The sequence below is a fragment of the Tamandua tetradactyla genome, chromosome 24 (genome assembly GCF_023851605.1).
Source record: "Tamandua tetradactyla isolate mTamTet1 chromosome 24, mTamTet1.pri, whole genome shotgun sequence".
NCBI lineage: Eukaryota > Metazoa > Chordata > Mammalia > Pilosa > Myrmecophagidae > Tamandua > Tamandua tetradactyla.
Window position 1 is genome coordinate 8,529,872 of NC_135350.1, and position 14,127 is coordinate 8,543,998.

At 33.8% G+C, this 14,127-nt stretch overlaps 1 protein-coding gene across 15 annotated transcripts in view; it reads left to right on the forward strand.

Moving 5' to 3' along the window:
• CAMK2D (calcium/calmodulin dependent protein kinase II delta) overlaps positions 1-14,127 on the forward strand; it is a 348,954-nt gene that overhangs the window by 162,250 nt on the left and 172,577 nt on the right. For all 15 annotated transcript variants that reach the window (XM_077142472.1, XM_077142473.1, XM_077142475.1 and 12 more), the window contains exon 4: positions 10,328-10,382. In XM_077142472.1, coding sequence (XP_076998587.1) covers positions 10,328-10,382 — 55 coding nt within the window. The remainder of the gene's footprint in view (positions 1-10,327; positions 10,383-14,127) is intronic.

The following is a 14,127-nucleotide window of genomic DNA, read 5'->3' on the forward strand; positions in this document are numbered from 1 at the left end:
TCATTTCTTAGAACATTTGCATCAATTCAAAAAAGAAACAAAAAGAAAACAGAAAAAGAATTCATACATACCATCTTTACTCCTCCCTTTCATCGATCACAAGCAGTATCTAATTTTTGGATGTTAAGTCCATAAATAATTTTGATGTGTTTCCTAGATTGTGAGCTTAAGATTACAGAATTTTTTTTCCTTGTGCTCTGTTTTTATGGATGTTAATAAACTGATATTTTTAAGTCTTTTCAGTAGAAAAATAATGATAGAAAATGTTGTTAGATAAAATGGTTATTAGCTACGGTTTTACATTGCATTTCCTATTGCCATTTTAGGAGAATTTAAAACTCACATTTTTCCTATTTATAGGAGAAATCAAACTTGGAAAAATACTTTAAAAAAGAAATGAATCTTCAGAAAGGAGTTTGAGAGATGACAGCAGTTTAGCTGTTAATTCTAGGGAAAATTCAGTTACAAGCGTTACAAGTGTTAAGATAACATGGTAGTAAGTGGCAAAGAGAATCACTTAATCAGTTTTTCCATTCATATTATTCTCCAGTGGTTAGTTTCAAGAAAATAACTCATTTGCTTGGTTAATTTTTTGAAAAGGGCATATTTTTAATTTGACAAGATAAATGTTTTATGTTCTCTCTTGTGTTACTCATTTTAAAAATTCCAAAATAAAATGAAGTATGTTTTGAACTTTATTGGCATGTTGAAGAGGGAAAAGTCTCACATTTAGGGGTCTTATTCAACCTTGTACTGGTAATAACTGTTTATTTTGCACACTGTTTATTGACCGTAATCATCAAGAAACATAGAAATTGAGAGTTGGAAAGGACCTGATAGATTATCTGCTCCCATGTTTACAAAACAATTTTTTTACTGTGAACTATTGTAAAAAAAGGTTTTACATTATGTCCTGGTACACAATATAGGTCTATAAAACTCACAAATGAAAATTTCACAAAGCAGTTTCCTTTCACATGAAAAGCACTTAGATATGTTCTATTTTATTCTTGTTTTAAATGCTGCCTTGAAAAATATCGTTCAATCCATCCTTTGCACGATGTAGTCTCCTCCTTATGTGACATTGCTAGCTCATAGTAATCACAAAGCCTTTGTTAAATCTTTAAGTATAAGTAAATAGTGCACTGCTTTAAAACATTTCATGTGTTTTATGAGTTGCTGATAAGCATGGAGTCTACTGAGAAGCCTGGTATGCAATTCTTAAGGATAGGGTGTCTCTTTTCAACACAGATTATAGGAGGCAGAGTGCACTGGCTTCTATGATCTCAGCTATAGTTAAGACATCCATGTGCCTAGAGTAAAGATGTTACAAGGACATTCTTTGTCTTCTCAGGCACTTACACATTTACCACAGGTATTGAAAATTTTAAGCATAGTAGATAGTTGTGTGTATTTTGTGTAAATTTAGTGGAAAGATGGGAGTAGCCCAAAACTCTGGTAGATGCTTATCATTAATGTGAGACATGGACGTGCAACCTCTTGAGATTTCTAAATTTCTATAATGTGCAAGTTAATGGCAGAAAATGTACAGTATTTTACACTCTCACCTAAATGATGTAATTCTTGAGCTGTGCTCCACTTGAACCTTAATCTGTTGCTGAATTTTAAAATCTCCCTTTTTTAATTGGAAAAAATATATAGCATTTGCTTGCACCCAGGTGGTGTGAAATCTTGGTTAACTTGATTTACCCATTCTTTGCTGCTTTAGTACCAGAACTATGTTGTAAATAACTTTTGCCAATATAATCAGGTCCTTTCTTGGGTGTATAGAAGCTCATATCATTTGCCTCCAGTGAATAAAAAATATGCCTGATTCTTAGGTACATAATATATCCAGGGCTATGTCTGTGAGCCCTTTTTTTTTTTAATGCTTAGGCAGACACCAGGAATTGAACCTTGGCAGGTGAGAATTCTGCTACTGAGCCACCGTCGAAGCACTCTGTGAGCCCCTTTGATAGGCAGTTTACCATCATGCATAGGTAGAAGGTTAGGGCTTCAGACCTGCAGCTCTCTTCTGTCTCCCACACTCATCAAAACTTCTAAGTTTCAAAGAGTAGGGAGACATAGACCAAGGGAGCAGCCTCATTTGATTTGTGAATATTCCAAGTGGCATGAGTAATAACTGATTGGCTTGGTGTAAATATCAGAAGATGGAATAAATAGATAAGAAAAAAGAAAGTGAAGAAAGTTGGAATCACTGATTGAAATACACAAACCAAATGATATTGATGCAAAATTGAAAGAGGCAAGTTTTGTTTTGTTTTTATTATAAGTTGTTTTTATTTCTCTCTTTATTTTCATCACATAGTTGTATATTCATCATCATGATCATTTCTTAGAACATTTGCATTAGTTCAGAAAAAGAAAGAAAAAAATTCATACATATCATACCCCTTACCCCCCTTTCATTGATCACTAGCGTTTCAATCTACTAAATTTATTTTAACATTTGTTCCCCTATCATTTATTTATTTTTAATCCTGTCTTACTTGTCTGCCGATAAGGTAGGTAAAAGGAGCATCAGGCACAAGGTTTTCACAATCATACAGTCACATTGCAAAAGCTGTATCATTAGACAATCATCTTCAAGAAACATGGCTACTGTAACACAACTCTACATTTTCAGGCAGTTCCCTGCAGCCTGAATGAGGCAAATTTTGTTTTGTCTTTTTAATAAAGGGAACTTGAGGTGAGTAATAACTTTCCCAAGAATGAGTAATCACTTTTCCAACAAAAACCAAATTATAATAAATAAGTAGGGCAGACTCATGCAATTAAAATATGCAACACAATAATCTTAAATTATTTTTTCAAAGAAAACAGGAACCATTTGCAGGTATTCCTAAGCCTAAAATTCAATTTCCCCTTGTATTTGTATTTCTGTTCATTAAAAATAATAGAAAGGATATTAACAATTGAGTGATCTATTTACTTTTCTATTTCTGTAACCATCTCTTAGAAGATTATTTACCCATTTATTTTTTTTTTTCTTTCAAGCAAAATACCTGATAATGCCCTCATATTTTTTGTGGTGTAATGTACTTGGTGGGGGTGATGGCCGTGCAGTAAGCAATCAGTTGTCATCTCCCCCACTTCCTGTCATCATCTTAGGTTGAAATTCTCCCAGCTAATAGTTTTACCAGCCAGAAGTTCTTTTGGGTAATCTGTGCTTGTACTTAGTCTAGCTATTCGAGAGATGACACGTTTTTCTCTAGTCAATTGTGAAGGGTATTCCTGATCTTATAGATCCTATGATATTTAAACTCATTTAAACTTGGTGATTAATCCTGAATCGGGAATGGAGTGGGAATTTCGGAATAAGTTTGGGAATGCGAATAGAGACTGTGGTCAGCAGAGTCGTAATGCTTGACTTTCAGGACTGACTTTGGAATCTAATGACTTTTCCTTTACACTTTTACAATAATTTAAAAATTAATATGGATGGCATTCCCTACCACATTTTCAAATAAAATTATATTTGCTTATTTCCAAAATGCTTACTTTAAGTTCCTTTTACTTAAGTAAAAGCAGTTTGCTTTTTCTCTGTCTTTTTTTTACTTGGCATGGACAGGCTCTGGGAAGAGTTTGTTTTTAAATATATGTTTATGTTATTTAATATTAAGTTTACAAAGATTTTCTTGTCATCACAGAAAAAATATCTGGAATTTTATTAAAACCTTTTGTTTTCTGATGTTGATGCTATTTTAATTTGGGGGTATTCAGTAATTTTATTAATGGACATATTGTTAAATATTTTATGAAAAATACATACCCATGATGTCACTTCAGGAATCTTTTGTTCAGATATCTAAAGTTAGAATAGACTGTGGCACTGTGTCTGACCAATTTATTTGCTCATCTTAGCCAGCTAATTTGAACTTTCAAATTTTTCATCCCTGACTTTAAAAATGTCACGTAAAGATCAAAGTATAAATGCTGTAGGACAATTGACTTTAACAAAAAAAAAACCATGAAAGTAATGTAAATAAAATAAACGTGATACATGGATCCATATTTCAAAGAAAGAACAGGCATATATTTTCAGATATACTGAACCCATGTTAACATATTTTATGCTGGAAAGATTATTAAAAAAAACAAATGTAATTTTGTTAACTGTGATACTAAATGTTATAGAAAATATAGATTAAAGAAAACAAAGCACATGTGAAGATTTACCTTTGTTTTCTTGAAATGTTGGTTTAATTTTTAATTTGTTTTTCAGTACTTTTGTGTTCTTCATTTGAAGTTTTTCTTTCTAGAAATGATCAGCTTTGTGAGAAAAGAGCCCATTAAGACATGGTTGAGCTTCCCTTTCTCTCTGGAGTGGTGCGATTTGATTGTTAAAGTATTCTGAGACTAGTAAATTTTTAGTTTTTTTCCTATTTACAAATGAACTCAGTGCTGGCATCCCTCTTTTGGAAAAGGCTTGGCAGACTGCATAGTATAAATTGGCTGATGCTTGCAATAGCTGTGAATTATAATTAACTACTGATGGGAGTATAAAAAGGATCTGACTTAAAAGCGGCCATTTTTACATTCCAGTGTGTTAACCACATCCAACTATCTCAATCCTCGCAGCAAAGCACAGCTAAGAACTACCTATTTTATAGCCAGGGCTATTGCTAGAGCTGACAAATTGTGATTTGGGGGACGCCATTCAATCTGTTCTGAATGAATTACTTTATTACTATTATGATAACATTAGCAATGTTGCCCTACAATTTTCAGCTTTAGAAATTTATACTAACTCTTCATAGCTCCTGAGTTTAAACTCTTTTTTTTTTCTGTTAGGAATCACTTATGATGTTGAAAGAATTATTTGAGGATAATTTTTTTTGTTGTTTTTTTTGTTTTTTTTTGTTTTTTACATGGGCAGGCACCGGTAATCGAACCCAGGTCCTCTGGCATGACAGGCAAGCATTCTTGCCTGCTGAGCCACCGCGGCCCAACCGGATAATGTTTTTAAAAATAAGAACCAAGACGTTCACTCACACATTTCAGATTGTCTTTCCTATTTTATTTGTCTGTTGTTGGCTTGCAGTCCCTCACCCCTACACTAAAAGGTTAAAACAACATCAGTTTATTATTTCTCATGATTCTGTAGAGGACTGGTCAGTCAATGGTTGTTCTGCCACACATGGAGTTGCTGAGATGACATGCAACTACATTCAGCCTTGAGTTCTGCTAGGCATGGAATGTCCAGGAAGGCCTTCCATCCACCAGATCTTTCTCCATGTGGCCTCTTGTCATACAGTCGTCTAACCCAAACTATTTTTTAGCATGGCAAATGTTTTCCAAGAGTTAATGGATATGTCCATTAACAATATGCTTATTAATACAATGCCAGTGTACAAGACTTATGAAGACTTTGCTTGTATCTGCCATGCTAATATTCCATCAGTCAATGCTAAACTAATGGCCAAGCTCAAATTTAGTGTGAATATTGATAAACATATTTCACTGGGGCCACTGATGGAGCAGACTGCCACATTGCCATAACAAATATTAGTGGAGAAACACAAGTAGTGAGTTTGAGACGTATGAAAGATTGAGAAGCAGCATAATTTGAACCAAATAATATATTATTCAAATAATTTCACAAATGTATAAACCAACCTTGATTTTACTTGGGAGAGGATGCTGTTTGGATATGGAGGGGAGAAGGAAGTAGCACTGAAATGAAACAAATCTTATTAAACCTCTTCTGGAAGGTAGTAAATCTCCTTAAAATGACATGTTCGCTTCCTTTTAACGAAAGTCCTTAATATGTGTCATCAAAATGTTTATATATACCTAATAATCAACTTTGACGTGACTTCTCTTAGTGGTTAATTCTCTTATTCTTTTCCTTCTCCCTCGCCCACCCATTTCCACCCTCCCACCCCACCTTCCCATGTTTTATAATGTCAATGATCTGGAAATGTTAATTTTTATAAAAGAACATAATTTAATTAAATGCACTGTATTTTGTCTCTTTAAAGTACAGTGTCTCTTTATAAATCCCTTTTCTAGGGATTTATAGAGACAAATGTAGTTAGTATTGGCTCTATACCTTAGACATGGTCTGGTTATCTCTACAGCCCCAAAAGGAGAGTGTCACATTTTAAAATTTCTTTATTCAAAATGTTTTTCTCTTTTTTTAATGAAAAATGTTTTTATTTCACTGATTTTCTTTCTCTGGTTGTCAAAATTAGTTTTCCCTTTTCAATATTATTTTAACCTGATAAACCCATTTATATTCTACAAGATATTTGGGAAGTACTATTTTAGGGGGCCCATGTAGTATTATAAATAAGAACAGGGTCTTTGTGTTTATCCACCTCTGGATTTTTATTTTAGCATGGCCACTTACTAGCTGTTAAGCCATGGAAATTTCCTTAACCTCTCTGAATCTATGCACTTTCATTTGTAAAAGGCCATGGTAAAGGACCTTAGGTAGTTTAATACATTAAATAAAATAGTTCTTGCAAGAATTATTTACACTGTGATTGACATAGTAAGTATCATAGTCTACATTTTATTATATTTTAACTCCTTAAATGAATGAAGTATTAAAATAAATGAGTAATTTCTATCAATTTAAATTAAATTACTTTTCTCATATAATTACAAGTGCTATAGTCCTATTGGGTCTTAGAAGCTGCAGTAAAATCATCCAAGAACATAGGACAAGAAGAGAAAGTGGTAATCTTATAATAATTTGAATGCAAACTACAAAATTAATAATCTGTGCAGGAGAGAGAGGAGAATAATTAGGCCTTGGGTCTACTAAATTTTGGAAATATTTAAGTCTCAGAAGCATTTCTTTTCTCCTTATATAATCCTAGAATTTAAGATTTTACTCTAGGTAAGACTTATACCATTTCAGTTATGAAAATTCATTTATTCATAGACTTGATTTTACCTTTGAGCAAGCTTCAGGAAAGAATGATTGCTAAGATGCATTTTAACCTATTTTTTTCAAATGCCATGATCTTCTTTAAAATTTCTGTTTATTAGCATGTTAGAGATAGCTCTAATTAGGCTGTGTGCACTCGTATTCTGTGGCAATAATAGAGAATAGTCATAGCAAGACTGTGGTACAGTATGTTTCGACATGCAGCCAGAGCAATTTCAAGGCTGGCCATGCAGTCAAACTTGTAGTAACAACTGTGATGAACAGAACTTCTGGTAATATCTTTGGTGTAAGAAAGAATCATCGTGGGTGGGCCACGGTGGCTCAGCAGGTAAGAATGATTGCCTGCCATGCCAGAGGACCCGGGTTCGATTTCTGGTGCCTGCCCATGTAAAAAAAAAAAAAAAAGAAAGAATCGTCAGTTCTTTTATTGGAAACAATTAATGTAACTTTTTGTAAAAGTAAACACACTTTTCAACCATGACAAACTGTTAAAAAGAAACGAAGAATGGAATATGAAGGATATTTTTGACTGACGGAAGAGGCATGACTAAGTAAGACACGATCTTCTAGATTGTATAGATGTATCATTAAATCTGAGAATAATAAAGGTTTTAAAAAGGAAGCAAATCCATTTTCAAAGTAATCGTAGATATGTAGAAAGTCTGTATAAAGATTTTATTACATGGTTTTCATAATAAATAGAATTTTTTTTAATTTCTTATTTTAAAAAAGGGAGAAAAAGTTTTAAAATGCTGAGTATGAAAGGGGAGTAGGGAGAGACATAAGGTAAGAAGGAATAAAAGGAGAGAGAAAATGTAAACATATTTATTCTAATGTAGATGATACTAATTTGTTTCTTCTACTTCTGTAATAGCATTCATTCAGAGTTATTCTCACATGGTCAAACAGCTGGTTGAAGATATTAGAGATTATTTTGGAACTGTATGATACAAAAGGAGAGAACTGGCCAAAAGTTTTGGATTTGCTTTCTAGCTAAATGCTTTTATGAAACTGGTTCTGACCAAAAGCAGTATCATATGTTCGATCATCAAATTTGCATCTGAGTGACTCCTGACTTGCTCAAAACATAATTCATTTCCATATGATGATGATGTACATGTACTAAGATAATGGTAATTGTACTAAGAAAATTTCATTCCAAATATACACAGAAATTAGCACTGCTTTTCCAACTGTGCCTGAAATATCCTCCTTTCTCCAGCTCTGTAATCCTTGATGTAGACACCTGAGAGATCACACCTCCACTTGAAGCTCTTACCTTAACACATGGCAATTTCCTCCTGCTCACATTGTGATTTTTACTTTCCATTTTAACTTTGATAGCATGGGTACCCACCTTATTTTCACAGAATAACTGTCAATACTTCATACATTCTGAGTCAATGTATTTGGTAAAGAATATGAGATGGAATTCTTTAAGTAGCCAGACCATTATTCAAATTCATTTATACAGTTACAGCTACTCAGAGACTATCTATGAGACTGTGCCATTCAAGGGAGTTATCAGCCATGATCTGCATTTCTGTACTGAGCTGAATAACTAAGAACAGAAGATATATCATCAAGCCAAATGTTTGATCTTCTTTGGCAGCATAAGTTTAAACAATGCTAGCAGGCATCTCTAATGTTGGCAAATTGAAGAATACGCTTCAATTAAATTTACAGGACAATTGCTTGGGCAATAATCATGTTATATTAGAGATATATGGACATACTGAGCTTTGTGGAAGTTTCCTCTCCAAAAACACAAGAGAGTGCCTAGCACCTGGTATAGTGAATATTCAAAAACTCTTTTATGAAAGGCTTTCTACTATGTGCCAGGCTGATCTCTATGAGGGATGCAAATACTTAAAAGAAATAGTTCCTCTTTGATTGTGTTAATGAGAGAGAAACTATATATACTGAAAAGAAAGATATTAGATTCAGTTAACTAAAAATAAGATATGCCAAGTCAGTGAATTCAAGGGTGACACTGTAAGAAACGAATAGAGAAGGGAGGACTACAGAGTGTTTACGTTTCATGCACTCAAGAGCCGAATGGAGTAGAGGGTCTGAGGCTGAATTGCATTGGTTATACTCCCAGCTGCCTACATTATGGGTGCCCTTCCTATGCTTCTAATAATAGAAAATACACATTTACAAATGATAATCTAGAATTAGGGGTGAAACACAAGTCTCTCTTTCCTTATCAGAGAAACTTCCGGAAAGGAAAGATCTGAAGGGGATGGACTGGGTTGTTTAAAGGAAAATTGTATCAAGTCTATGAGCTTGGAAATTTCATGTGGATGGTTGTAGTTTGGGGATAACCTAAATGTTCTTTGGAATCCACAATTCACGTTTTTCACGTGGTAGTTATCACTGCCTTGGGACTATACCAAGGACAAGTCACAGTAGAGATTGTTATCCTTTTGTGATGACTTTTGTGGAAGCTGTTGTGTCCTATGACTTTGAACACAGAATGCTTTTCCCTGTCCTCTGCCCTCAGTGAAGGTCAAGATACATGAATGGTTGACAGAAATGGAAGAGAAAATCATTAATCTCTATCCTGGAAGGTTTTACCATCTATGAGGAGCAACAGGGTGGAAAGGAGTTATGCAAAAATAAATTGCAGATAAAGCACTATATAAGTCTTGCATAAGTTGTTTAGAGCAGACAATGAGAAGGGGGAACATAGGTTTTGGCTAGAGTTATCAAAATGTAGCTTTTTGCAAAATGTTAAGGAATTTTAATTTAAGGAACTAACAGATTATTTTGTTAGAAGTTCCAGCTGTTCATTTTTGGTTAGTGGCTTGGTAAGTAGATTTTGGTGACTTGAGTAAACTGTTTTGACAGATTGGCCAAAGAGTAGTATGTAGGAATCCTGGAGAAAAGAGATCAGAAGCAGGGAGGCATTTAGTAAATTCCTGGAATGATTTCTTTTGCTGAAATGTATAGTGATCAAGGCATGAATTTGTAAGGACCTGGACTAGGTGACTGCAAAGGGAATGGCAAGGAAGAGACTATTAGTAGAAGGACCACTAGACCCTGGTGACATTGGCTATCTGGATATTTTATCATTATCACCAATACTTACTTAGTGGTTTCACAGAAATAGCTGTCAATACTTAACTTCTAATCTTCAAACCATCTTATGAGGTATACATACTTTTATCACTGGAAGTTAAGTAACTTGTTTAAGATCACAGTTGATAATTATAAGAACCAATTTCCAATCTTTGGAACTGTTTGAGCCCAAGTCCTGCCGTAAAGGATACTGACTTATCAGATGCTAAAATAAAGAACGATGATAGTGTTTCTAGTTAGGAGGTCAGGTGCTGATTAGGAGACTTGCTTAATGTCATTCATATAACATGAACTTTCTTTTCTTTTTTCTTTCATTTGTAGTGCGACTTCATGACAGCATATCAGAAGAGGGCTTCCATTACTTGGTATTTGATTTGTAAGTACACGCTTTGTGCTCATTTGTTTTTGTAATCTATTTGAAGACCATTTTAAATTAAATGTGCTTTTTCTTTTTGTACAGTCCAAATTAATGACTATTATAACATTTTGAATGTTCTTCAAGTAATATTCAATTGCAATTATATTTGAAAAGAAGTGACTTCTCAGCAACATTTATTTAAAATTTAAATTAATCTTTATAAGTAAAACATAAGTCTGTTTCTTTTTGGACTGCTCATTGTGATATCACAAGTATTTTCTATTTTAACTTGGGATGCAAAAATCACTGGCATAAGCAAAATTTTCTGTTGAATGTTTTAAACAATATTTACAATCTTGTATCTCATATGAAAAGTTGACTCAAGAAAGGATGGATCCAGATTTGCTTAACTTTGGATTGTAAAAACATCATAAAACTCCCATTTTAACCCCAGCTCATTGGCTTTGTTTTTGAACTGGTGTGGCTCAAGTTATTGCATGCAAACATGGTCATTTCCAATGGAAGATATTGTTTCTTGTTCTTTTTAAGAATTAAACATTTGCCCAGCGATCCTTTCATTCATCTTATTGACCTACTCTCACACATGGCTGGTAGAATTTTAATCAACACACAGTTTATGGAAATCAATTTGACACCTCATATTGAGTGATGCAAAATTATCCATCCACATTGACATAGTGATTCCATTTTTATGAATAAAAATCCATTGATAATATACCTTAAATACTTTATGCCAAAAGACATTCAGTGTAGCATCCTTTATAAGGGAAAAGAAAGAAAACCAATTCAAGGGTCCAACTCTAAGGAGATAGTTGTGTGATTATAGTACATTCATATAATGGACTACTGTATAGCATTTTAGTGGTATTTTGGGGGGGCATAAGTAAGAAAAATTATTATTTTATATGCCATGAGTCTGGAGGTAGGGTAGTATTAAGTTTGGTTAATCCAGCTGCCCAGTGATGGCATTAAAAACCATTTTCTTTCCAACTGTTTGTCTGCTCTTTGTGGCATGTTGGCTGCCTCAGTTTCAGGTATCAGAGTGGCTTCCAAAGGCAGAAAAAAGGAATGTTGATACCATTGCCTGTATTTTTACCTGAGGAAATCCTTTCCTAGCCCATCTCTCAAGAGATATCTGCTAACCAATCCTGGTTTAGAATTGCTTGTCATACCCACGTTTAAACCACCAGTTGGTAAAGAGAATGGAATCGCAAACATTGGATTTGACCAAATGTAATTCATTCAGTAGGTCTGGGGAGGGAACAGACTTGCTCTAAACACATAAATGCCTAGTCAAGACTTAAGTCATGGTTCTTTGGGATAGGCAACAAGCATGTCTCCCACGTACAGCGATGTGTATTCTGCAGAAAGCTTTAGTTAAAGCCCTGCTTATGTGTAGTCCTCATGCAAAGACTACTTTCCACAATGGCTTACTCCTGTGCTGTAGTTTGGGACCACGTGTGGCTGCACTACTGTTCCATCCTCTTTGGTCCCCTCTCAGGGATCACGCTTTTACTTTTTTCCTTTCATCCTTTTTCTTTCCTGAAATTCCAAGAGTCTTCCTTATATCATTTCCTTTCTGTTTCAACATCTTCTTTTAGTAATTTTTTATGGTATGTTTGTTGGCCACAAATTTTTAGTTTTCATTGTCTAAGTATATTTGGAGTTCTTCATTCTTGAAGAATACTTTTACTGGCTATAGACTCCTAGGTTGAAGATGTCTTTCTTTCAGTGTTGTACCACTCCTGGGTTCCTTGTTTTTTAGTTAGAGAAGTTGTAGGTTTATAGAAAAATCATGCAAAAAATACAGTTACCATATACCCTCACCACCACTCCCATACACAATATTTCCTATTAGTAACAGTTTGAATTAGTGCGGTACCTTTCTACAACCAATGAAACCATAGATTGTTAATTATATTCCATATTTATATTAAGTTTCACAGTGTTCTAGAGTACTACGGTGGATTTTTTTAAAAAGTTTTGTTACAGTAACTTATATACAACCTAAAATACTCCCTTTTAGCAACAATGAAATATATAATTCAGTGGTGTTAATTTCATGTATCATGTTATGCTACCATCACCACCATCCATTACCAAAACTTTTCCATCAGCCTAAACAGACAGTCTATACCAATTAATCACTAAATTCCCCCTTCCCTACTCCTTCCTGGCCCCTGGAAACCTGTGTGATAGTTAGGGACTCTATAAATTTGCCTATTCTAATTATTTCATATAAGTGAGATCATAAAATATTTGTCTTTTTGTGTCTAACATATTTCACTCAACATGATGTCATCAGGGTTCACCCCTGTTGTTGCATGTATCAGAACTTCATTCCTATTTATGTCTGAATAATTTTCCATTTTAATGGATCCATCAAGCTCTCTTTTTTTTAATTTTTATTATCTCTTTCTTTTTTTTTATTATTTTTTTTATTAACGGAAAGAAAGAAAAAAAGAAAAAAAGAAATTAACACAACATTTAGAAATCATACCGTTCTACATATGCACTCAGTAATTCTTAACATCATCACATAGATGCATGATCATCAATCTCTTGATAAATAGTTGAGTTGCTTCCATCTTTTGGTAATTGTGAATAATGCCACTGTAAATATCAATGTGTAAGCATCTTTTAGTCCCTATATATAGTAATTATGTAGTTACTTTCTGAGGAACCACCAAACTGTTTTCCATACACCATTTTACATTTCCTCCAAAAGTGAGTGAGTGTTCCTATTTCTCCACATCCTCTCCAATACTTATATTTTCTATTGTTAAATAGTTGTTATTCTAATGGGTGGGAAATAGTATCTCATTGTGGTTATGATTTTCATTTTGTATCTTCTTTGAAGATATGTCTAGTTGAGTCTTTTGGGCATTTTTAATTTTGGGTTGTTTGTCTTTTGTTGTTCAGTTGAAGGATTCTATTTATTAAACCCTTATTGGATACGTGACTTCCAAATATTTTCTCCCATTCCATAGATTATCTTTTTACTTGCATAATGAAATCCTTTGATGCAATTTTTAATAAAAAAATTTATGAAGTCCCTTTTATCTATTCTTTCTTTTGTTGTTCATGCTTTTGGTATAAAAACCATTATCTGACATAAGGCTTGAAAATGTTTCCCTATGGTTTTTTCCAGGAGTTTTATAACTTGGGACTTTATTTAGGTTGATCAATTTTGAATTAATTTTTATGTATGTTTTGAAGTAGGAGTCCACCTTCATTCTTTCACATATGGATATCCAATCTGCCTAGCACCAGTTGTTGAAGAGATTATTTTTGCCCTGTTGACCTTTGTCAAAATCAATTGGCCATAGAAGTGAGGGTTTATTTCTGAACTCTCAGTTTAATTCTATTTGTCTATATATCTGTGCTTATACCAGTACCATGCTGTTCTGATTGTTTTAGCTTTGTAATAAGTTTTAAAATTGGGAAGTTTGAGTCTTCCAACACTTTTTAAAAACAGTTTGGGTATTCATATAATTTTTTTTTTTTTTTTAACATGGGCAGGCACCGGCAATCGAACCCAGTTCTCGGGCATGGCAGGCGAGAACTCTGCCACTGAGCCACCGTGGCCTGCCTTATTCATATAAATTTAATAGTTAAGTTTACCATTTCTGCAAAGAAGAAAGACTTCTTTTCTAATTTAAGCATATAGAGCTATATATTTCCCATTCAGCATTGCCTCTGCTATATCCCATAAGTTTTAGTTTCTGTGTTTTCATTTTCA